The sequence below is a fragment of the Ostrinia furnacalis genome, unplaced genomic scaffold, assembly GCF_004193835.3.
Source record: "Ostrinia furnacalis isolate ACB-3 unplaced genomic scaffold, ASM419383v2 OfSCF7680, whole genome shotgun sequence".
Classification (NCBI taxonomy): Eukaryota; Metazoa; Arthropoda; class Insecta; order Lepidoptera; family Crambidae; genus Ostrinia; species Ostrinia furnacalis.
The window spans coordinates 966950-993931 of record NW_021137919.1 but is presented as its reverse complement, the minus strand read 5'-3'; the positions used below and the strand labels follow the sequence as shown (position 1 = coordinate 993931).

The 26982-nt window shown below is 40.6% G+C and overlaps 1 protein-coding gene across 1 annotated transcript in view; it reads left to right on the top strand.

Annotated features, from left to right (window-relative positions):
• Nucleotides 1–26982, top strand: part of LOC114365901 (Thymine DNA glycosylase) — a 68007-nt gene that overhangs the window by 14161 nt on the left and 26864 nt on the right. Inside the window, exons 2-6 of the mRNA XM_028322607.1 lie at nucleotides 364–1110; nucleotides 17462–17612; nucleotides 20261–20392; nucleotides 22141–22371; nucleotides 24554–24747. Of these exons, the coding sequence (XP_028178408.1) occupies nucleotides 364–1110; nucleotides 17462–17612; nucleotides 20261–20392; nucleotides 22141–22371; nucleotides 24554–24747 (1455 nt within the window). The remainder of the gene's footprint in view (nucleotides 1–363; nucleotides 1111–17461; nucleotides 17613–20260; nucleotides 20393–22140; nucleotides 22372–24553; nucleotides 24748–26982) is intronic.

The following is a 26982-nucleotide window of genomic DNA, read 5'->3' as shown; positions in this document are numbered from 1 at the left end:
ACGGATGTAAGATGACAATCGTTCAACCGTCGAACTGTAGCGTGTAGTACTGTTCCTCCCGGTCATCATCAACAGCCCTTTACAGTCCACTGCTGGACTATGAGCCTCCTCAACTATAGTGGAGGGTTTTGCCATAATCTCCACGCTTGGCAGGCGGGTTGGAGATCGCAGTTTAAAAGATTGATGTTTTTCAGAGAGCGCTGCTGTCCATTCTCTGTTTGATGTGTAGTCCCTAAGTCGCCTCTTACGACACCCGCGGGAAGAGTAGGGGTTGGTGACAAATGTATTCTACTCTGTCGTCACCACACGGCTTCCCGGTCACCTTTGAGTATTCCTATCTAACTCGCACCGTCGCCGTTTCAGGGAGGAGGGCGAAGAGAAGCCGAAGCCGACGGAGAACCAGGACGACGGGTACGAGACGAGCAACAGCGGCGAGGCGGCGCGCCGCAAGCCCTCCAGCGCCGAGGGCTCCCCCGCGCCGCCCGCGCCGCCCTCGCCGCCCGCGCCGCCCGCGCCCGACCCGCCCGACGCGCCGCCGCCCGGCGCGCCCGAGCCGCACGACGCCCGCGACGCGCACGACGCGCACGACGCGCACGACGCGCCCTACGAGCCGCTGCTGCGCGCCTACCCCGAGCCCGAGCCCGACTACCGGCACTTCGAGCCGCCGCCCGCGCACCCCGCGCACCACCCGAGCCTGCCGCACGTGCCGCACCACCAGCCGCACCAGCCGCTCCAGCAGCACCCGCAGCACCCGCAGCACCAGCAGCACCAGCCGCACCAGCCGCACCCCGACGCGTACCACCACTTCCCCTTCCCCAAGTACTCGGAGCCGTACGGCTTCAAGCGCGAGCCCGAGGCGCCGTACGACATGAGCCAGCACCACCAGCAGCACTACGGCAAGCGCGACGAGGAGATGTACAACGGCGTGAAGCGCGAGTGCGAGGACCCCTACTCCTTCGTGGAGGAGGACGCCATGTGCGCCATGATGGCGCCGCACGCGCCGCACCTGCACGACGCGCACGCGCACCTGCTGCACGCGCCGCACCAGCAGCTGCTGCTGGCGCAGCCCAAGAAGCGCGGCCGCAAGAAGAAGATCAAGGACGAGAACGGGTGAGTTGCACACTTCATTCACTGACTCACTGTTGGCTCGTGAGCAGAGGAGGCGATCACTCAACTTTGGCTCGCAATTCATCCGTCAAAATGTTATTCCTATACGCTCTATGTAGCGATGGGCTCCTCGTCTCCTCTTATCACGATAAATATTATGTTTCGTGATTATTTTTTAGGAAATTTGATCTTAATTATTGTGGCTTTTGCTCCTTCTTGTCGTATTGCTGCTAAAAACAATTATTTTCTAAAGAATACTCGTATATACCTAGATACCTACATCGAATTTCAATGAATAGACTACATATAGCAAAATTGGTATGATTTTGAGTTGCAAACACGTATAAAGCGATTGGCTCGCAATTAGCTTTCTTTATCGCGCGAGCCGCAAAGGAGGGCCTTTATCTACCAGCGTCAGTCTTCACGCAATCTATAAACCTGGGTGTCTTTAAATTGTTAATCAACCGATATTTACTATTTCGGTTTCCAGTAGCGTCACTTAGTCTCACGTAAAAAATTTTCATGCTTCAATACTGATAATATAAAACAATATAACGATTGGTTAGATTTTTCAAGCAGTGTATCGGGTCGGTATAAGCGGTTCAACGTCAGAACGTCCCTTAATTACTGAAACTTGGTTGAAAATGTGATTTCAACAGGTTACACAAGCCAACACATTGCAAAAACGGAATCTGAAAATAATAATAACACCAAATAGATCTTGTTCCACGGTACATTGAACTCTGAACATTAGAAATACACGCGGCCTTACGCGAGTAGTGTTCGAAGAGCACCCGGTTCGAGAGTTGGGTAACAAAAATTGGGGTTCGCCACAGTTTCACCGTCCACAGTCCACACACATTCGGCTTCAAAATAACTGTTGAGCTAATTGTTTCGTTAAGAGCGTTTACGCCGTTTGGCGCAAAAACAGTACTTTTTCAACTCGTTACAATCATTAACCAGTAATACTACAAATATGTTATAGGCATAAATAGTTAGGCAATTTCGTCGTCTAAATAGTTAATTGAGAAAATATTGCGATTAGTTGAGTATTCAAGAATTATATCAAGATAAGTCCACACAGGTTTTGTAAATTTCCACTTTAGCGTCAGTTTACAAGCTGAAATTTTTATAAAAATACTGTGAAAACGATTTAACAAACATTTATATCCTATAGCATAGATCCTTGGGCAAATAGTTATCTGAGAAAATTTTTAGATTTAAGCATTTTACAATAAGAAATCACAAATTAAAAAAAAAACCTTTGATAATTTACTATTTGATAAAGAATTTACGTATTTATTATTGATTAGGACTAATGTATACCATTATTTGTAATTATAGAGTCGGTGTTGCAAGATTTGAAGATTTTATAGTTTCTTTGGGCTGTCACTTGACAGCCTGGCACACTTTTACGATGGTGGATCAAAGTATTTTGGTTTGACTATAGAGCGTGAGAACACGCACACAGTCATAATTATTTTAGTGTGAATAAAAATAGCATCGAAATTACCTAAACTTGACATGCCACGCTAGACGTAAACGCTCTTAACGAATAGTGGAAAGTCAACGTTCGCGCAAGTCGACCGTGGCAGCGCGCTAAGGCGAGATTTATCGATCTCGGTGACAGTAAAAAGTGTCGGCGGTCCAGTGCAGCACGCAGGAGCACGCCGCGCGGGCTGCGGCCGAACGCCGAAAATACGCATTTCGGCCACATAATCGCACAATTAAACAACTGTATTAAACTTTAATTAGATACAATTAAATGAATCATGTAAAAAACAATAATAAAAACATATTTTAATCAAAAAATATTCATAAATATAATAAAACATTCATTGCCTAACATTTTGACAACTTAATTGAATATTTGTCTTGCAAGTAGATGCACTTAAACCGAATAAAAGAAAAAATGGGTGAGAAAATGTTGACAAAATACAAGATTTTGCACTACCGCGGGCAAAGTCGCGGGTTTCTTTGGATAAATATTTTATAAGATCTACATATAAAATCCAAAAGTTAAGTAGTTTCGGCCATTTGATTATTCATTGCAATTTGCAGCTTTGATATATGCAGTTATTTACGGTTTCATTTGGATGCATTAAGGCAGTGCGTTATAAAGATATTACATGTACGATGCCGTTTCTACTTCCTACAAAATTTTACCAAATATGAACGAAAAAATATAGTTATGACTTCAATTAGATATCGGCCGGCCGTATCAAAAACAATGCCAATAAGTAATAAGTGTATTTATATCAACATTCATATTCACAATATTATGTAGTTAAATATTAATACGGTATTTTGAATTTAGAGAAACTTGTGTTTCAAAATAATGTAAATTCACGTTAGATACTTCCGAAAAAGATTGTAGAAATGTTAGTAGTAGTAAAATGAAAAGTTCATCTCAAAAAACAAAATGTAAGATAAATACAGATAAAGCGCGATGAGCCGATTGGCGGGCTTTCAACTCGTTCATTCAAGTAGTACCTGACAATGTAAATATTATTGTAATAATAAAAGCAATATTTCATTCAGCCGGTGTTGTAGCAAAAACTAATTCATTCCTGGTTGCGCGATCCTCGTGTGCGCCACGTGCCGAAAGTGCACTTGTTGATTTAAGAATTTGCCCGTTTATTTGTTTTATCGTATTGTTAGTAAATAATAAAAGTGCCTGTAGTATTTTTATCTCGTGCGCTTAAATGCCATGTGTTGTAGACTGGCGTACATAAATCACGATATCCACTGAGAGTATCTGCTACTGAATCAATTAATTAAAATCGACGACCACGGTCAAGGTGACTTCGGTTGCCAACTGAGGTTCGCCCTTGAGTGTTAGGCGTAATATAGGGATTTTTGTAATACAAGTGTTTTAGGAGTATGTTAAATTGAAGATGACATTATAAATGGGGTTTTAATACGCGTCTGGTATTTGTAGCTGCTGAAAGTTTTAGAAAAGTGTATAAATAGACCAGGGAAGTGCATTTTCGGCCTGACTTGTAAAAAAACCACTAGTTGGTAGCAAAAGTGCTTGGCACGCGGTGCAATGCGGTGTCGTAGGTATATTCGTAGTCTCAAAATAATATTTTAGGATGGCATTCACATTCTTGTCGTGCATTTGTGAGTTCCAATCTGCAGTGCATTAAGAATTTTATTGTACAATTGGATTCGTTCATGACAGCATCCTACTAGGTTGAGTGAGAGAAAGGTAGAGCCAACAATTCTCAAGCAGAGTAGGGTTTCTGGCGCCGGTAACCTTTTTCACGTGAGGCTCCGCACGTGTGCAATATCCGTTGTGCAACTAAGATGCCCCTATGCGTTTGACCCCAGCAGTCCCGCGGTAGTGTGGGGCTAGTGTCGGGCACGTTGGTCCAGCGGGGTGGTGTGCGTGCGGTGCAGTGCGACACAATTAGTGCGTGCGGCCGGTGACCCCGCCCGAATTAACGCGCGACCCACTTGCCGCGTGGAACCACCGTCGTCATGTTACGTCACTATTCCTTAACATCCACGTCATGAATGCCTATAATATGGCACCCCTGGTACGTCATGAAGCACCTAAAATCTGTTCAGGAAAGTCGTAAAATAACTGGCGCATCATTCGTCAACCTACAATTGTTACTACATGGTATACCTGGTTGAAATAGAGTTGCCCCTGAGAAGCTAAGGAGTCTGCTCGTGTAAACTTATTCTGACGTTCCGGGTTAGGCTCTGATTGATCGGGAATTCTAGAGAGCTATTTCTTCTAGACAACCCAAGAAGTTTTAAACAGTTGCTTCTCGGATCAATTTATCTTAAAGCTACTGGCCTATGCTTGGGCTGTCTGGAAGAAATCTTAATAGGTACACGAAATAAGATAGGTAATGTCTATTTTAGAATGCACACCGCATTCGGTCTATTCGATTGATAGAATTCAGGCTCGCGTTGCTGAGATGTGGTTCTAAGAACCAAAACCCACGCAAAACACAAATGGGTTGGAATGGAACTCAAAATTATTAAAAAAATGTTGAACGTTAACAATCGTATAATGCTCGGAAACTTTGAAAAAATAAAATAAAATAAAGACAAGTCACGTATTAAACTCCAAATTAAAATTATTTATTTTGAAAAAAGTTAATACTTACTCGTAAAGAAGTAAATTGCATACATAATGTGCTTAGAACTTCAACCACGTTTACTACTTTACAGTCAAGTAAACTAAAGTCAGCTGGCAAAAATAATATAATGCAATACAGGGACAGGTGGCTTGATGGCGTAAACCTTGCCTATATTGCGGAAGTACCATTCTAGAGCAGGTTCATTTGGAAACCTAACTATTCGTGACCTAACTTAGGTCTTTTACTAAGATGTCTCACACTTAAACCTTTGTCGTTTACGAATTGATAACCCTCACAAAAACGGCCCGACTGGCATACGAGTTGACCACGTGACTTCATAAATATTCCATTTTTGCAATTCACTTGCAGAACGCTAAAATGCAAAACTACATGACTGTTACAAGTTATACACAATATTTTAAAAGTAAAACAGTTGTATAATCCTGCGTTTCCACAGTTATATGAACAGATCCTTCACCATTTGTATTTTTGGTTGTGCGGCGCGTGACGTCATCTATTGCGTCATACTCCCGCACCTATAACCTGTTCGATGAAAGTGCACAGTAAACTTGAAAGCAACTTGTTATACAAAAATAAATACAACAACATAAGCACCAGTCACTTCTTCCTATTTTTGTGAACAAACCATACAAGACATCTTCCGCTAGAGTAATAACAGTCATTTATGTCAACACGATTGTCGAATATGCAGTAATAGTTGGAGGCTAGTGTTCGGTTTTTCTGGAGTAGGTAGTATGCTTTATATCTATCCATTCTATTAGCCTGTAACGACCTAACGATTGGTCACGACATGGATCGAACTCAGGTCAGTGTGACCAGGAGGGGCGACTCTCCTACTACTAGACCAAGATTGAAATTTGTTTTCCGTACTACTCGCATTCCTTCTCCACAGATTTTAGAATTATACTATAGTTATTTGTAACCAATAATATATCTAGGAAAGCTACAGACAGACTTTTGAATTTTTGCGATAGTAACTACCATCACTATAATCGAAACAAATGGTCCCTTCTGAGAGCTAGTCGCAGGAGATTTGATAAGTACCGTCTCTGGTGACAGTGCTGCCGAAGCCGGGTCGCGTCACTAGTGTACTTATTTAAACTTGGTCGGATTTGCATGCATGGATGGGTAACGCCCTATAATTAGGTGTCCATAAATAATAGGTGCAATTTGCGTTACGTACAACCTCGCCCGCCGCGGCCGCTGCAGCGCCTCGTAATTAGTGCGTCCCCGGGGTCAATATTTACACAGGCCTGGCCGTGGCCTTTTGTTTCAGCGGGACGCACATAGACTCTGTACATATTTTATCGACATCTGAATAAAGGGGCTGGCCGTCAGTCAAGTTAAGGAGAATTTAAGCACTAACGGACGCTCGCCACTGCGTCCGTTAAAGTTATAGCCTGTATAAGGTGCAACAGACAGAATGGCTAAAACTGAAACAGTATAAATAGATCTCAGGTTAGAACACTACATGATTAGAATTTACGTCAAAAATTATGCAGTACGACTGTACCTACAGTTTCCAAGGAAATCCAGATCAGAATCAGAATCGAATCCGGGAGCTCAGAATACGTTCGGCCAGACCCCTTGCCTCCCGCGCGTGATTCCGTCCGATGTTATCGCCTGCCCGCTCGCTGTTGCATAAGATCGATTTTGTATGCCGTACCCTGGTTATTCTTCCGGAAAGTAGCAATCAAGAGACAAATATGTACTGTTAATTTTCAGATAATTGTTTTTTAATTCTTGTTTTGCATTTATAATGTTAAATAAATACTTTTCATTCATTTCAAGTGAAATATCATGTTGGAATTGTTTTTTAAATTAATTTTAGTGTTTTGATTCAAAAATACACATTTAAAGCTAATTCTGTCCATAAATCATTATAACTGAGCGTTTTGCGATATAACTAGTTAGCACAAACGAGGGTTTTCCTTTTAGGCGCTGGCAAGGGCACCGGATTGCAGGCTCTGGCGCGAGGGCTCGCGATCGTTGCTCGGCGGTTTCTGCGTCCTTGCCACTGACTGCGCGCCTAAAGGGCATAAGTACAATGGGCTCACGTCGAGATTGTTCGCTTTCACTGTCAGAAAACTGAATATCATTAACGCATGATGTGTCTGATTAGTTTAACTTTAAAATAAAATCAAATATAAAAAAAAAACTGCAAGAAAAAAGACAGTTAACAGTTGTAAATAACCACCCAAGTTCGAAGTGCACCCGTGTGCAGACTGCAGAGGGTTCAATTTGTTTGTTTTAATTTAGTACAATATTATTTCAATTTTTACTTTAAATTCGAGTCAGTCAATTGAAATTTCTACTGATACATTCCGGGGTTGACTATCTTTCAAGTTTTTAGTTGAATACACCATTCTAGAAAATAGCCTTATGTTTATATTTAAATATTCTAACGTGCTGCCCATACCAGAGCATGAATCCGTTTCATAAGACCTCGGTCATAAAAACCTCGCCAACGAACGCTATGACTGTGAGCTTTTTCCTTGGCCAAAGGCTGAGGTGTGCCACAGCGCAGACGTTCAACTTTTTGTCCGGCGGCTCGCACGGGTGCGCCGGCGGGCGGCGGCGGCGGCGGCGGCGGCGGCGTGGCGCGGCGAGGGTGCGGACGCGCTGTCACCGCGCGGCCTTCGCCGGGTTGTTGCCCCCGCCTCTTGCAGTTAGGTGTAATAAATTTTCGCAGGCCGTGCATCGCGTTAATAGCCTGCCGATTATACCGGGTGAATCCGATCTTGGATTGAGTTATTAATAGGATCATTGGAGGATTAATGACTTCCGAAATAAGTACGATGCTTTAAAAAAACGAGCGGGATAAAATATGTGCTGATCGATATTACTAAATCATTAGTAACGAGATCGTAGAGCCGCTAATAAAGATACATATAATTTTATAGGCATAACATAAATTCACCATTTTTTGCCGTAATTAACCGATTTAACTTGGAAATTATAGTGTCAAAATATGTAAAGGTGCAGCGAGACTAAGCCGCCTATTTACAAAACAAAAATTAGTATTATGCGTAATTATTTACATTATGCCAAGATATACCTAATATGGCTAAAAATTTTATGTAAGTTAAATGGATAGGGAACTGAAAAATAAAAATATATTTTTCGTTAGTAACACCCAGAAATGATGATTGTGAAATGGGAGTCATAACCTCGTAAGACCGAAGAGTAAATTGTGTCGACTTCTAAGTATCGCCGAATGTGCTTTCAGAAGAACGAATAATTTGAAGTAGTAAACGCCGAGCACTTCGAGTAAAAAAATTTCTATGTTAGAGATTTTCTTTTGCGTTCATATTTTCAGGGGCCCTATATAATAGTGCATAGAGCTTATTTTAGGTGAAAAATATTAAAAAAATGTTTTCTCTTAAAAGAACATTCGGTATTACAGACTTTAAAAAGGAAAAGTAAATAAATTGTATTTTATACTTTTAAGTAAAACATAAATGTAACCTTCTTAATAAATTAATACTACATAAAGATACAATAACGATATTAATAAATGTAACTGAAAAGGAACAACGGTTTTAATTTTATTTAATGTTTCATATTTAGTACTTTTAAAAGTACTATCGGTTTTATAACATACACTAATGATAGGTTAAAATGTACAAGAAGTAAAGTGAATATTCATGTTAATTATAATATTTACTAAACTAAAAATCAGAACGTTCTCATGGTAAATATTCTCAATCATATCATAATTTTAAAAGTCCAATACTCAATCCCATCTCAATAGAAAAAATATACAAAAATAAAACTTTCACCATCAAGACCGAATGTTCCTTGCAAAGAACTTTTATTTTTAAACTAAAAAAAATCTTACAAAACTACTTCAAATTGGGAAAAATAATTTTTTTGCTTGTTTAGCAGTATTTTAACTTAAATTATACATGTCACTTTTGCAATTAAACTACGTTTACGTGAAGAAAAAAAATTAATCGCACATCATGTCTTCTTGGACGAACCACCTTGTCAAAGAAAAATGATAATTTGACAGTGACATTTTGTTTTTTTTATATTAATAAGTTCGGATACCTGATTTTGAATACTTTAAGCCATAGACTATCACTCTTTTCTTTCGATAGGCGCGAATTTTTGAACTTAAATTTATCGCTAAAGTTTTAGTTCCTCTGATGGCACATCCGGCGATACTTCGAAGTCACCTCCGAAAATGTCTCGGCGTTACTGACTACAAAGTTTCAGTTCCTTCTGAGGCACATCCGGGCTTACGAGGTTAAAATAGATAGCTTTTTGTTTTGTTGTACCCTGCTTCAATGCCAAAATTATAATTATCCGCATGACTACAAGATTTCATAATTGCATTTTTCTACGTATACCTATTATTAAAAAATATATCATTAAATCATATCAACATCTCATGAATTTCAAGTCGAAAGGTTTTGCAACCCACGCCACGGCATAGACCAAATGCAAAAATACGATATCACACATTAATTAATATAGTAAAAAAATATAAAAGTATAACCACCACTTAAAACTTATGAATTCAGTAATTTCGCAGCGTGCTTTAAAAAAAGAAGTTTTACATGTGATTACAAAACGATTTACATACCCCCTAGGTTAGACTGTCATGTGAACAAGAGCTAGCCCATTAAAATAGCAAAAAAAAAATCAAAAATTATGTGCACCCTCCGGGGATTGCCACCCGGCCTAATTTTAGTTCTCATAGATCCGATAAACATCCAATAAGAAGTTAATTAGCGATGTGCATGCGTAGCGTGCGAGCGCAGCGACAATGCGCCGCGAATGGAAAGTGTCGGAAACTTATGCAATAGCTTTTCTTGGCTGCTGCGGTGCGACCACGGCCAGCGCGAACATGGCTGCTATCCTTGTGACACACTCCCGGTTTCTTGGAAGAAACTGGTATTCGTATCACAACTGCTTGCTATGCCCTTGCAGGGTGCATGTGATGCGCTGTCCTACCATTCACCAACTATCAAACCACATGTAATGCAATGCAATAAATGATTTGATTTTGATTTGAAACTTGTCGTTTTACAAAATTCCAGACTTTAACGCCGAGATCTTTCTCAACTTCCCTTTTTTGTTCCTAATTAGCATTTGCGTGCGTTTCTGCTTAGAATTTTGTTATTTTATAGGGTTCTGTATCTTAAAGAGAGGACGTGAACATTTTATAGATCACTAGCTTTCCGCCCGCGGCTTCGCCCGCGTGGAATTTTGTCTGTCACAGAAAAACTTTATCACGCGCGTCCCTGTTTCAAAAACCGGGATAAAAACTATCCTATGTTCTTTCCCGGGACTCAAACTATCTCTATGCCAAATTTCATCAAAATCGGTTGCGAGGTTTAAGCGGGAAAGCGTAACAGACAGACAGAGTTACTTTCGCATTTATAATATTAGTTGGGATTTCTTCACGAGTAGGGACTTTGCCACTTTTCCCCAGTAACGCGTAGAGGTATCAAGTTATAACTGTTATAAAATACCAAATTCTACCATCCCTTCGTATAAGGTGAGGGGTACAGAATCTTCACTGCATGAGTACGACTCGTACCGCTTTTTTATTTAAATGCACCGTGAATCACTCGGCACTCTGTGATAAGTACCACTTGGGAACAGTGTAGGTAATTCGGTCCCGTATGCTTACATAAATTTCTAGAACTACGGGAATATACGTAGGTATTCTAAAACTTTACATGATTTAATGATGACAAGCAAGATAAACTATCAATTTTAATGGAACAATAGTGTACAATTGATTTGCCATCAAATGTGTCACTTAGATCTTGAATTGTTCGTTATTTAGTTCCGGCGTAAACCAAAATGCGTGTGCAGAAACGATGTCCAAGCCACTTTCTTCCAAGTTCAGTAAGACCGTAGTCCGCGCGTAAATTCATCAGGAGAAAACGTTGTGCGCGCGCATCGCAGTGTTTACGTCGGCGGGTATTTCGGTACCGGAACCGATGCCGCACTATCGCTAGCCAAAAATCCCAGCGAAATAATCGGATCAAGGTGGAAATGGACTAGACGAAAGCACCATCAGATATCAGTAGATAAACAAATAAATCGCACATTCTTCTGCCTGCATTCCCTAATGCAAACCAAAGCATTGAAGCTATGACTGAAAGTGCTCGATTACAGAGTTAGTTTGCTCCATTAAACGCACTGATTTAAGCATTTTAGGTCGTTACCAACATCCTCATTTGATTCGCTTAAAATTAGTTAAACTCGGAGATATGTTTTATCTTTTCGCCATCCGAAATGTGATAATGCATGCATTCACACATTTCATCAAGTCCCATCTCATCCACCGTCGCCTTCTCGTCTAACCACTAGTATTCACACAGTCATCATACATTCCGTCATTTTCAAGAAAAAACTCATTGGTTCACTAACCTCTGTGATACGTTCTCTGGGTACTCCACCATCCTAGTTACTTCTGATAAATTTCGTTTCGGGTCCCAAGGTGCTTTATCCTCTTTACAAGAGCTTTATTTCAAGTACATCTCGGCTACACCCTGGGGACATTTCGTATGCATATGCTCTAATAATAGAAAAACACTCATGACTTTTTTGGGATTCGTAACCGTGTTACAGGCATCTTTCTTAGAGTATGATTGAATGAGGGTTTTCGCGAATGAAAGATCCGCTAGATGGCGGGACGTGGATGTGGGGTCTGACTGCTGCGTGATTGGTCGATTTTGACATATCTGTCAATGTCATGTCAAAAATAACCAATCATGCAGCATTTGGACCTCGCGTCTACGTATTGCCATCTGGCGGATTTTTCATTCGCGAAAACCCTCATTGGATGTAATACTTGAGCATCTAAAAGTTTGATACATGAACTCATTTACATAAATATTGTATTGCAATAGTTAAGGTGAGGCGACAAGCTATCACTGGCCTAAATTTAACAAAAGGAGATGAGTTTTATGCTGCCAGTAATCACGCAAGCGGTCGTCACACGACACAATGGCACGACAGAAGTTATCGAGCTGTGCTCGTGGTTGTGCCCACGCAGAGAGCGCTCCTGTGCCGGGAGCAGGTGCACTCGCGGGCTCGAAGGAAGCTGCTCCATTATCTATCACTAGCATCAGTACATTATAAGCTCTGACCTCACTTATGTCTGCAAATCTAAATACACCAATCTCAGAAATTTCTATAGGCATTTTAATAATGTTTTATAATTAGATAGATTCGTTTAGTGTAATTCTCACCGGTGCAAAGCCAGGTGGATTGTTAGGCCTAAATGGAATTCTTCTCGCATAAATCCCATGAGAACTTTGATTACCGACACACGAACAAGCGCAGGTTTCTGCAAAAAGACAAACTTGCAAGCGGTATCTTTTTTATGTTGACGCCGATCAATAAAATATCTCGATACAACTTTAGGAAGTCTGTGCCAAGTAATTTGCATTGATTTGTTTATTAGCTTAGGTAGAACCCATAAGTATTTTTTGTCCACGTTGTAAAGGTTTCACGTTTTGTTTTTAGTGACCAATTAACACTTAAAGTGATTTGATTCATTTCTAAAGATATCTTCGTCGGTTGCATAAATAAACTCAAAGGAAACGACTGCGATTTTTTCACACAAGTACGGGCAGAGTTCATTTAGATTAATTTTCATTTATTCACTAGATCATATCTAGCGAACGCTTCGTTTTTTTTTATCAAATCGAGTTGTGATCTCGATAAAAAGATGCATAAAAGTCCGTACTCCAGTGATAAATAATGCAATAAAATTATAAAAATGAAGGTATACGAACCGTACTAAATAGCAGCCTTGAATGAAAAAGGCAAAATATTTTGCATGTGCGCGGGTACCTGTAGTGCGGTATAGCTATGCTAGTGGGCACAGGTGCACACGGCGAGAGCAAGCAGCCTTGTTTGCTAGCGCGCCTCCGCACAGGGCTCACGCTGGGAGCCACGCAGTGCCTTTCCGAGATGAGTGTTTGGAACTAGCTCTCGTTCCTGCCTTTGCTCATCGATGGATATCGATCTTCTGCTGAATAAAGACACATCACGCCTGAAGCTATGCATACGAAGCAAACTCTAGTTTAAAATATTGTTTCTGTTTATTTATTTGAAGTAGATGGAAATACATGATTCATTTCATTTATAATCAAGAGTTATCTCGACGCCAGTTAAGATGCGGCTTGGTTGTGTCATCCAGTCATTTGGCTCGAGTACTACCGCCTAGCTGCGCTTTGTGTATGAGTTATGTTAGATATCAGTCGTGTAAGTTAACAAACACGAGTACGATGGACAGATAGGTGAAAATTAACTGTAAAATGATGAAGATTGAGTATCATTTACACAAACAAGCACTATCTTAGATCATTATCGGATCTGAATACGAGTATTTAACTCGAGATTTTAATAAATTCAAGTTTTACAACGCACGCATAAAGACGTCCTAGAAACTGTTTGTTCGTTGCTTATTTATACCTACTGAAATTATAATTATCGCCGCGTCTTTCCTCTTCCTTGTTGAGTTTCCTCGTGCGGGCAGCAGCCTGCTGGTCGCAACGTCGAGAGAGAGCCGTGCCAGATAGATACCGGGCCCGTATTAGCACTCGGCTTGAAGCGAGGCTTGAGCTGGCTTTATGATCTCATCGTTCATTTATTGATGCAGAGGAAAACATCTTGTAATCCAATAAAAATACTGAACAAGATTTTCGCTTAGAAGGACACGATATACGAATATTATACTTGCAAATTGTGTACGCAGTGACCATTAAGATTTTTACAGGACTGCCTTCGTTATTTTATGACAAAAAACCTACATATTCCACCGTCTCTTGTAGTCCTTATGATTCCCGTTCGTGGCCAATCCCCTGGGGTTTAGATACAGTCCATTTCGCCTCACTCGCCCGCCGCCCCTTGCTGGGTGCGCCGAGCGGTCGTTTCCTGCCATTTGGATTCCAGCTAGATATTGCGGGTAGGGCATGAATATCGGAATCTCGGAATCTCGTAATATCGGAATCTCGGAATCTCGTAATATCGGAATCTCGGACTACGAGAACCGATATTTCAATTCCGATATTGAGGGACCCAATATCGTAATATCGGAATCAGATAAAAGTTTGAATTGATATTTTAAACAAAGCGTTTAAACTCGCCACAACCTGCCACAAAGCCTAAAGTACATGATTGGCAAAGACCAATGATTTTCTCATGTCTCTCACCATCATTTGTTCCACTGCAAATATTTTAATATCTTTAATATTTATGGTTAATTTAACTTGTTCTAAATCAATTTTAGCATTTGCCATAGGTACTTGGTCAACAAAGAACGACATCTCAACTCCCTTTCAAACATTAATTTTACTGGACTATGGACCGTCAGTTCTGCGTACTATGTGCCCTGCCCATTGCCACTTCAGCTTGTTAATCCGTCGGGCTATGTCAGTGACCTTAGTTAGTTTACGGAGCTCCTCATTTCTGATTAGATCTCGTAAAGAAACACCAAGCTTATCCCTCTCCAAAGCACGTTGTGCCTTATATTCAAAGGCCACGTTTTCGAGCCGTATATCATCACTGGTAACACACACTAATTGAAGACTTTCGTCTTCGTATTCGACGATTTACCTCTTTCTCGAAATTGCATCTAACTACCTAGCTGATCGTTTGTTCGAGATAGACATACTTACTTGTCAACAATCTCGAGAATCGAGCTCCTAACCGAAACTGGGTAAGGAGCAACATGGTCATTCGACATAAGCTTCGTTTTTTCCATATCCATCCGAAAGCCTACCTGTTGGGAAACTCGATTAAGTTCTTCGAGCATTGTGATCAGGTCTTCCAACGGTTCTGCCTTAGTACGCAAAACAGACGGACGATGAGGCAGCAAGGTTCTGAAATGGAGGCCACGTACCTACCGGAAAGCGCAGCGTAGGACTCATAACCAATAGGGTGATATAATGAAGGAGTAAAAGTTTGTTTGATACCTGTGATTTTACAAAAACACTAATTATTTGCTAGTCCATATAGGCTCATTATCAGTAACCATTCATTATCAGGTGATCCGTCTGCTCGTTTGCCTCTTATCACATAAAAACCAAATGCAATGGATACCCATAACGTAAAAATGGTTTTAAAATACTTCAATTTTATGAAGTGCTGTTTTGTACCAAATTAAAGATTTTGATTAAAATAATTATTTTGTTGTAAACAATCCAGAATTCTTACGAATATAACCAAATATTAATTTTATAGCACATGAACTCAATTCCGATATTAATATCGGAATTCCGATATTGAGATCTAATATCGGAATCCAATATCGGAATTGAAAACCTTCCGATATTACATGCCCTAATTGCGGGTATAAAGGCCTGAAGCGCTCCTCGAAAGTAAAGGCTACATTTTTATATCTCAGATCTTTGTCATACCAAATTCAAAATTACGTATTAACGTGCGGTAATTAATGGCAGACGATCTTATATGGTCACAGTGTCGAATGGTATTCAGGCATAATTATAATTATTATTTTCACCCAAACCGTGAAGATGAATAGGAAATTCTTTTCACCTTTAGTCTTATACTTTTTATTTTTGTTGTTTTAAAAACAAACTGTTGTCATCTATATTAAGACGTGTACGTTATTTATAATTATTGAGTAGTGAAATTTTCATGAAATAATAAATAAATCCGCATTGATAATGTCTTGATTGAGTAACGCTCAGCGATACGGGCCCGTGTAGCGCCGCCCACGTGAGGCGATTTAGACAGTCCCAGATACAAAAAATCGGCCAAACTCTACATTCATCCAGCTAGTGATGAAATCTGCAATGTTTGATTTCGGTTTTTTCATCTGCCATTAGTGTACGGGGTGACGCATTAGTTTACAGATCGTTTAGTAAATTACCAGAATTCTGTTATTATAAGATGATATGGTCACCCGCTGGTAAGTAATGAGACTTAAGAGAGAGCACTCTTCCTACGAAAGGTTTCACTGAGTCACATAGGCACCCAGGTTATGGAAAAGCGATAAGACAGACTGGAAATTTTATAGAAGACAAATTATAGCATCTAAACTATTAAGCCATTAATTCAAAGAATCAGTAACGTGTTAGTTTATTAGGCAGTTTGAATATTGCGAAAGAATAAATAAGGTAGGTAGTTTTAATTTTTGCTAAACACGGGACACTGGTAGATTCGAATTTCACAAAGAATTTTCGCAACCCAAACTTTTCCCAAGAAGTTTTACAGGAATTAAAAACGTGACTGCAAAATGATTTCACACATTTTTAGACGAATAACGTCGTTCACGTGTTAAACTTTTACTTAAAGTTGGAATTCAATTTATTTATTTCATATGATACGTGTTCACAAGAGTGTGCTAAAGTTCGGATTATGATGGTCCTAATGTTCTAAAGTGCTGAGTCAGAAAAGATATCGCGGGGATGGCTAGACAGGCACTCGCCGACACATAGACTATGTAATATTACTAATATAACTATTTAATAAATAATACCTACATAGTATGTAAACATAATAGTATATCATGTATTATTTGGTTGCATACAACATACACCCCGTATTCCGTTGTGGCCGCGTCATATTCAACACAGACATAGTATAACAGTTACGTGTCTTGTGGCTTAGTTGCAAAAACATTGATCGACCAGCTCTCCCCTAAACGGGATGATGCCCTTCACTACAATTTGTGTTTGGCCAACATCTACTACTAGACTACCAAGAAAACCATTTAAGGGTTAGGCAGTTTTAGGAGATAAGGACTATTCCCACCTCTCGTTCCCACCACTGCAACTCCTGTGTAGCCAGGATCTACAGCTTGATAAAAGCCGCCATAAAAACCCAACCAATGAAGGTCGAGTTTGTCCCGGGGGAAAGTTAAACTGTCATTGGACCCGCAACGAAATTAATCAGAAGAACATAGGAGGACTTCGAAATTAAGGTTCGACTTCCCTCCATTGCAAAGCGGATGACAGGTGACAAACAATAAAACCTTTAATAAAAGATTATGCACCACGGACAATAAATATCAATTAAGGGGGCCTATCTTATGAGCAATTAGCAACTACCTGCCAATAATATTTTTCACAAAATCGCTTAAAAGCACACAGTTTTGGGAGATAGCTATTTGTGTAATGTACTCTATAAAAAGGCCATATACATTTTTAAAGCAGTCATTCTGGTGATGCAGATCTAGGTATCGTTATCTATCCTATGTTTTAAAATGACCTGACAAATGACCGCGCTTGTTCCAGCATGGAGATCAAAGCCGACGGCGTGCTGGACGGCATGGTGCGGCCGGTGAAGGAGCGCAAGAAGCACGACCGCTTCAACGGCATGAGCGAGGAGGAGGTGGCGCGCCGCACGCTGCCCGACCACCTGGCCGAGAACCTCGACATCATCATTGTGAGTATGATCGCACCCCAAGCTACTCTCTTGTGTTCCAGCTTCAAACTAAAGTCTGGTCCGTGAGCACGTAGAATTTTGTCCAATGACCCCAAGCTCGCACACTTACTGCGGGCGCCGTCGCACAGTCGTGACAGCAATATAATTACGTGCGAGCGATAAGGATGGGTAGCTTGGGGTCATTGGACGAAATTCTACGTGCTCATAGACCGGGCTTTACCAACGCATATTCCTCTGGCGGCATTAGCGAGAGAAGCCGCCACTGAAACTATCCTCTGACGTCTAGTGGAATGTTGACACTATTATTGTGTTGTGAGTATTTACATTCTTCAGCAACAGAGCCTTGAGAATGTAGTCCACCGGACGCTGACCCTCAAAGTGCGAGCACGATTGCACCACAAGCTATTCTCGTTTTCCAAGCGCATTGCTCTCGCGACATGAGCGAGGAAGAAGTCGCCCACCGAATCCATCCTCCGACATCTGGTGGACCGTTGGCACCATTATCGTGAGTATGTCTCCGTTAGTGACAGAGCGAGAAGGATATCGTCCACTGGACTCTAAAGCCTGGTCCGTGAGCACGTAGAATTTTGTCCAATAACCCCAAGCTACCCATCCTTATCGCTCGCGCGTAATTATATTGCTGTCGCGACTGTGCGACGGGCGCCTGCAGTGAGTGTGCGAGCGCGACAGCAACATAATTACGTGCTCACGGACCAGGCTTTATCTGGCGGCATTAGCGAGAGAAGCCGCCACTGAAAGTATCCTCTGACGTCTAGTGGAATGTTGACACTATTATTGTGTTGTGAGTATTCACATTCTTCAAGCGCGAAGCTTCAGCAACAGAGCCTTAAGAATATCGTCCACCGGACGTTGACCCTCAAAGCGCGAGCACGATTGCACCACAAGCTATTCTCATTTCCCAAGCGCATTGCTCTCGCGACATGAGCGAGGAAGAAGTCGCCCACCGAATCCATCCTCCGAAATATGGTGGACTGTTGGCACCATTATCGTGAGTATGTCTCCGTTAGTGACAGAGCGAGAAGGATATCGTCCACTGGACTCTACCACCATTGTGAGCATGATAGCAGCCGACGCTGTTATCTTTCTGATTCAAGCGCGACGCTTCAGCAGTATGAGTCAGTATTTTTGTAAGCCTAATCGCACACAGTTTCATAAAAGTGTAATATGGCCACAGCAAGCACGATTACAATCACCAAAGCGTAAGTTATAGTAGATGTTTTGTTTTCCAAAACGCAATAACCGCGAGCCATTTATCTAAAACCCCACTAAAGAAATTACTGCAAGTTGCAACCCGCTGACCCATATTTAAAAACATGAAAAACTTAAATACCTACTAAATGATTGCTATAAAATAATTAATATTGAACATAATAATTTAGTTTATTAAAAACGATAATAGTTTTAAAAGGAAAATTAATCTGCCTTTTCCTCAATAATTCTATCGGTTCAGTTTCGTGACGTTTGCAGTATTGTTTTAATTATTTATTTATTTATTTTTTATTTTATTAATTATTAATTATTGAGCAATTACATATTTGATCCAAATAGCGTCCTAAATCCTCTTTAAATTTAATTTAATTGCACTTGTACCTACCTTGGAATCTGCCTACCTACTTTATTCGTAATAACGTTTTTAACAAATTAATGGGTAATTTGAATTATAAAGGATGAATATGAAATGATTTAAATTATACATTCACTTTTATTATAAAAATACTATGAGACCAAAACCAGTGTATTAATTTTGGATATTTTTTTCATGATTTCGAATTCACAAAAGGACTATCCGTACATGCTCGACCATGTAAATTAGTAACTTGTATAAAACAACGATTTAAACCTTATTTTAATTCTGATCGCTTACATAGCAAATGATTTATGTTATTTATTATGGAGCATTGTTAAACTTTTGTATTTTCTGTCTTTTAATAATTATCTCACTCTCAGTTCATTGGGAGTTGATGATTAATGCCGGTGTATCGTTATCATTTCGGTTCCTGATTTATATCAATATAATTAATAATTATATTCTAATAAAAACGAATAATGTTATGAATCACTGTTGAGAGGTGGACAATGCGAAGATGTGGACTTATATGAGTATGAATTAATATTATCCCGAGATTGCCATGCCTGTTTAATTCTATAGTAACTGTATACGGTATTTATGTATATTTAATGTAATTTAAAATTATAATCGCGTATTAAAATGCAATATTATTCATGAAAATCCAAATGATAGTAATTCATAGCAATTAAGTAATTTGAAGTAAATAAATTATAATAATATGAACTACATCACATTAACATGATTTTATTGTCTTGATAAATGTCACGCGTGAGCTATGGCGGTCACCGGCGACGTCGGGTCGCACAAATCACTGCACGAGCTCTCGTCCGATGTGTAATTATCTTAGGTTTTCTTTCGAGATTTCATTCACCCGTATAAGGCTCCAAGGCAACAGCTGCGAATGTGCAGAAATGTTCCCACGAATTTGGCGCCTGTTCGTTACACTCATTGTTCATCATTACTGTCTATCCGATATAGGTTATCTCTAGCACAAGGATTAACTGTAGTTTTACGTTGTGTGTTGTAACACACCGGCTGATCATGTGTTGCGTTGCAGATCGGCATCAACCCGGGGCTGTTCGCGGCGTACAAGGGACACCACTACGCCGGGCCCGGGAACCACTTCTGGAAGTGCCTGTACCTCTCCGGCCTCACGCGCGAGCAGATGAGCGCCGACGAGGACTACAAGGTAAGGACGAGACGAGTGTGTTAAAGCTTTCGCACTATATCCGATGCAAATCCAGAAAAACTTACGTATCTAGAGGAATTGGATGACGGAAATCGAATCTACTGTAAGCTACCATACAAATAGTTCTTCTGTACTGTCACGGATTCGGATCGGTCGTAGTGTAAGAGCGGTTTCTTACAATGTTCACGAAACACTCTGGTGTTCTTGGACGTCTGTAACAGCTAGAGTTGAATAGCTTACAAAAAAATTATAACACTCAACTGTATTTTCAGTTCTATGTAAAAGCTAGGATGTAGATGTTTGAAATGACAATGTCAAGCATGTATTATAAAAATATCAACATGCATATTAAGTAACCGATTTCAGTGGTGTGACAGCGCAACAAAGCTCCATTACTTTCCAAAACACAATGATTGAGACACCGGGAATATGGGGCATGGGAACGACTCATGCTTCTTGTCCCTGCAATCGACGCGGCTGCGATATTGCCATTAGACTCTATAAAAAACGTGTTAAATGGAAACCCATTACAGCGCAATTAAGTGACGCGCCGCTAATTAATTGTCTTGAATCAGATTTTTGCTTAATTAAAATAATTGTTTAATTGTAGGGAGATAATGATCTCTAGATTATGTCAGACAAATGGCAGGCGTTCTGCGCAGACGTTCTCGGTTACAACTGAATTGAGAGTTTGTGTTTATTATTAAAGTGTTTAATGTTGGGGTGGAGACTCCCAGACGCGGTAATGCCGAGTGTCGATAGCGATCTGACCTCGTTGTGTGCGAGTACCTCTCTCTGTAACGTAAACGAACACTTAGCACCTGCTTACATGAAGTATTAACAAGAAATTTTGCTAACAATGTTACTTTTACTCCATTGATATTTAAACCTGCATGCAGTTATGCATGTTTGGAGAATATTACAGCTATACAAAAATGTATCATGAGATCTTTAAGAGATATAACATATTATTCAAATCATTACCTGTTTTGTCACCGTATTCGTATTGCTTTCGATTGATTCATCGCTCGGGGCTCTGCGTCGCAGCTGCATGTGAAGTTACGCCTATCGGACGCATCTATTCCCAACGAAAAGGACGCGGGAAAATATTGAATAATCGCACACACATGGGGTATGGAAATGACGCGCTGCGTGGGAGTCTCTTGACGCGACCCGTGGGCGTCGGTGGGCGTCTGTCCATGTAAACTGGCAACACTGCGGCGGGCGGTAGACTGAGGATAGGTGTTGATGACATGCTCTAATTTTATTAACTGCTATTTCAGAAATTTTAATAATCATTCGTAATCATAGTCGTATTCATTCGTATCTGAGAAAAGTCAGCCCAAAAAAAGATAAAAAATATCTCCTAAACTAAGCAAAATCGTATAACATACATGGGGGTGATTTAGATACACCTTGATGTAAGGAATCTAAATTTTTCTTTTAGACCTCACTGTTTTGGCCACCCTGTATATTGTTTTAAACTTTCATGATCACTAACATAATAATAATAATTATTATGCATGATGAAAATCGAATCTAGTGCGTTACCTGCCACACAAATAGTTCTACGTGAACTCCGGATTGTATTTTCACGATACGAACATAGCTCGAAACTGCTCTAACAGTCCAATTCCCAAGCTCTTACGTTGTTTGTCAAATATCCTATTGCTATGTACAATACTACCAATATTAGTTTTAATTCAACGGACGTGCATTTATATCCTGTAATTTTGACTGTTTTCCAGCTGTTAAACTTCGGCATCGGGTTCACGAACATGGTGCCGCGCGCGACGAAGGGCTCGGCGGACCTGACGCGGCGCGAGATCAAGGAGGGCTCGGCCGTGCTGCTGGAGAAGCTGCAGACCTTCCGGCCCAAGGTGGCCGTGTTCAACGGCAAGCTCATCTACGAGGTCTTCTCGGGCAAGAAGGACTTCTGCTTCGGCAAGCAGCCCGACACCATAGCTGGGACTAACACGGTGGGTCTCTCGCGTTGACGTGTTATGATAGCTCGCACCTCTCGGCCCGAGGTGGCCGTGTTCAACGGCAAGCTCATCTACGAGGTGTTCTCGGGCAAGAAGGACTTCTGCTTCGGCAAGCAGCCCGACACCATAGCTGGGACCAACACGGTGGGTCTCTCGCGTTGACGTGTTATGATAGCTCGCACCTCTCGGCCCGAGGTGGCCGTGTTCAACGGCAAGCTCATCTACGAGGTCTTCTCGGGCAAGAAGGACTTCTGCTTCGGCAAGCAGCCCGACACCATAGCTGGGACCAACACGGTGGGTCTCTCGCGTGGACGTGTTATGATAGCTCGCACCTCTCGGCCCGAGGTGGCCGTGTTCAACGGCAAGCTCATCTACGAGGTCTTCTCGGGCAAGAAGGACTTCTGCTTCGGCAAGCAGCCCGACACCATAGCTGGGACCAACACGGTGGGTCTCTCGCGTGGACGTGTTATGATAGCTCGCACCTCTCGGCCCGAGGTGGCCGTGTTCAACGGCAAGCTCATTGCTGTTTGCTTACGCTGTTTTGCGTGCTGCATGCGGTTTTGTGATAGTATTTTGAATCCTGAAAACTACCCAAAAATAATAATAATAAATAACGTGAGAGCTAAAGCTAAAGCAAACGACGGAGTGGTGTCGTTGCATAGTCTTACATACAGTGTGAGTCACGTTAAAGTGTACATGTGAAAATAGATGAAACTAGACCTATTTTTATCGACAAAAAAGAGGTCAAAAATTTTTTGAGATTTTTTTATATTTTTTTATAGATTTTTTTTTCTTCCAATTACTTATTGTAAAGAAAACGTAATAACTTTTAAACTAAGCGGTATATCCTGATAAAATAAAAACAGTAATAATGCTAAATAACAGGCGATACTAAAAAAATACATAAAATATACAAAAAAGGCCAACTAATAATAAAAAAAGATACTTTTTGAAAAAAATCTGCTTTTAAATTCGTGTTTTTTTGGTTATTTGATAAATTTCTCCAAAAAGTGCCCCTATAACCGGTGTTTTTTATCACTTTGTATTATTCTCTATCGTATTACCTTCGTAAAACCAAAAATCGCATGTCTCTATCCCTATCACAACGTTTGCAATGATCGTTTGAACTAAGCCTCTCCGGGCGCGCCATTCAACGCTTCGTTAACAACGAAACTGAAAATGGCTCTAGATTTGTAATTTTGATAAAGACAAGTTAGATTTCAAATAAAAACAAAAGATTTCGAAGTAAAATAAGCATTTAAGTTAAAATTAAAATTGTCTCTACCTGTAGCGGAGAATAATGTTGTGGCAGGCCTTTGTTCAAACGATTGGCAAATGTTGTGATAGGGATAGAGACATGCGATTTTTGGTTTTACAAAGATAATACGATAGAGAATAATACAAAGTAATAAAAACCACCTGTTATAGGGGCATTTTTTGGAGAAATTTATCAAATAACCAAAAAAACACGAATTTAAAAGCAGATTTTTTTCAAAAAGTATCATGTTTTGTTATTTGTTGGCATTTTTTGTGTATTTTATGTATTTTTTTAGTATCGCCTGTTATTTAGCATTATAACTGTTTTTATTTTATCAGGATATACCGCTTAGTTTAAAAGTTATTACGTTTTTTTTACAATAAGTAATTTGAAGAAAAAAAAATCTATAAAAAATTAAAAAAAAATCTCAAAAAAAATTTGACCTCTTTTTTGTCGATAAAAATAGGTCTAGTTTCATCTATTTTCATATGTACACTTTAACGTGACTCACACTGTATAAATATCTGTCGCATCAGTCTTTGCAATCACCGAGAGGAGGTGGGGAGGAGCGAATGCGTTGCAACGTCGAAGCAGCGGCGCTGCACCACTTATGTGCCCGTCGATACGGCGAAATGAGGGCTATCGTTTTAGCGCTTACCAGTTAGCGCCATTTTAGAGTAAGGCCCTGTCACTTGCTAGTAGCGAAGACAGTGGCATCAATTGGTGAGCGCTAAGGTGGTAGGAGGACTATTGCGTTTGCACTCATCAAGATGGCGCCACTGTAGAGTAAGGTCCTGTCAATCGTCAGGGGTGCCAACTGTTAAGTATAAAAACGATAGCCCTCATTATGGCGGTGTGGCGCCGCAACGCATCACGTTTTGAGTTTTGACTGACTGTGACGTGTGTCCTGTGTTGCAGTACATGTGGGTGATGCCATCCTCATCGGCGCGCTGCGCGCAGCTGCCGCGCGCGGCGGACAAGGTGCCGTTCTACGCGGCGCTGAAGAAGTTCCGCGACTTCCTCAACGGGCTCGTGCCGCACGTGGACGAGGCCGAGCTCGTGTTCCCCGACACCACCTCGCGCCGGCCGCAGGAGGAGATGGAGATTCGCAGGTACAGCGGCCGCAGGTACTACGCGACGGGCCCGCGGGCGGCGGGGGCGCCCTCCCTCCCCTCTCCCCTCCCCCCTCCTCCGACGAGAAGATATCCGCTGGAAATACTCGAATTCAAAGTCAGCCGATAACTGAGAATCCGAATAAATATCACGACGTAGGGTAAACTGCCAGTCATTGGACACTTAAAAGAGTTATTGGACAGTTATTTATTGAATTAAAAATAGGATTTATATTTCAACAACTAAGAGATTCCGATTGATGGAGTTGAAAGGGCGTTAAATAAGGAATAATTATTCATTCATTTTATGGACATTAAAAGGGCGTTTTGTCCAATGATTGGCAGCGCCCAATAACTGTCGGTTTACCCTATTATGAAAAATATCCAAATCTCAAATACTACTCTAATGCCCGTTTTCGCCATCAATCCCTATTTTTTAAGTGACTCCTATAATAACTAAATTCCTGTTATGTGTCACTGATAGGGGTCACTTAAAAAATAGGGATTGATGGTGAAACGGTCATAAGACAATATTTTTTGCGTTAAAGCACAAACAAAACTACACTCAACATCAAATAAACCGCACCTTCCGTGACGTGAACTTTAAAGATTTTTTTCTGACGCAATCATGGTACCCCAACAATATTGGTGTTATCTGAAAACCCAATAAATATCCTTAAAGAAAAACACATTTCATTTCTAAATAAATTATTAACATATACCATAAATGTGACTTGAAAAAAGACCTCACTTTGGGCTCACCTCTGGGATCAATTAGACTAATTTTTATGGTAAATAAACCAAATAATGATCTCACGTGCCCTCTTTAACAGATGGATAGTGATTAATCCCAACTTAACAGTTTTATAGCCATAAAAATTGGCTCAAGCGTAACTAGTACCTATTTTTTGAAGAAGTGACTGCGGATCCTTCTAAAGAGACATCTTTGGGGTAAAAACCTTTCCTTTCATGACATGAAGTTTAGAACTAGGCTTTTAAATGGTGTCAATATTAGTGGGAAGTGGGGATGCATACGTTTGAAAGTGCTTGTCGCGGGAGGTGCGATTTATTTGATGTCGAGTGTATATAAGAACAGTCATTATAACATTTTTAACTTCATACTTGATACATTTGAATTACAGAACCGATATAAAGTTGTACTAGACAAATTCCCTTCCTTTATTGATGAACGAAGAATTTTAATCGTGATTCACTCTACGAAGCCCATTTTCCAAGCAGCATGAAAGCAAACGCCGGCCGCTCCTGCCGTCCCGAGCGGGCAAAATCGGCGCCCGCCAGCCCACGCGCACTTGCCACCGTCAAAACATTATGAACTTTATTTAAACTGATGTAGGGTGGAATGTCTCGTGACACGTTGGAAGTATGTAAGCTGATGTTGGATGACAACTTTAAACAGCAAACATCTTTGATTTATATCACTACTAATTTTCCGCCCGCGGCTTCGCTCGCGTGAAAAAGGGCTGTTTTTAGGGTTTTCCCGGAAATTATTCGAATTTTTCTCGCCGTAAAAACCATCCTTGGACTTCAACGAACATTAAAAAAAAACTATTGGTAAAATTGGTCCAGACGTTGTTGAGCGCTTACCAACACATTTTGCGATTCATTTTTATATTATAGATGGATATTGGTATCTATATCTGATATCATTTGTTTGATATTTCCATAGTAAGATGTCTTTTATCAGCGGCAAATGTACTTTCAAGAAATATTCCGGACTACACCCTGTATATCAGAACAAAAGTCAATCATAAGTATGAAATCGATTTGTATTATTTACGAAGGCAAGATGCGCGTGCGGCCCGGGCCCGCTCCGTGTGTAGGCACGTAGACGGGCACTCGATTCTGAGATGATCACTGTGCCCAACTAAAAGTTATTCGATCACTTTTCTTTCTAATGGAATGGGTTTACATTTTCAATTTTACAAATTTAATTTCAACCCTTTCCACTTATTTTTGGCGATAATTATTTTAACGGAGACGGATGTGATAGTTATACTGATTGATCATCTATGAGTCGAGCCCATTACAGGTGACCCGCGCACATAACTAACAGAATTTCGCGACAGCTATGAGCTTTAAAATCTGGGGTAAGTCAAACTTGATATAATATGCCGTCCTGCCGAAGACGATGACACTTCCCCATTTTCGTGGAAGGTTCAGGGCTAGTGATCACAAGGTGCCGTTAGACGTCGCAATTTTCTATTAATTTATTTA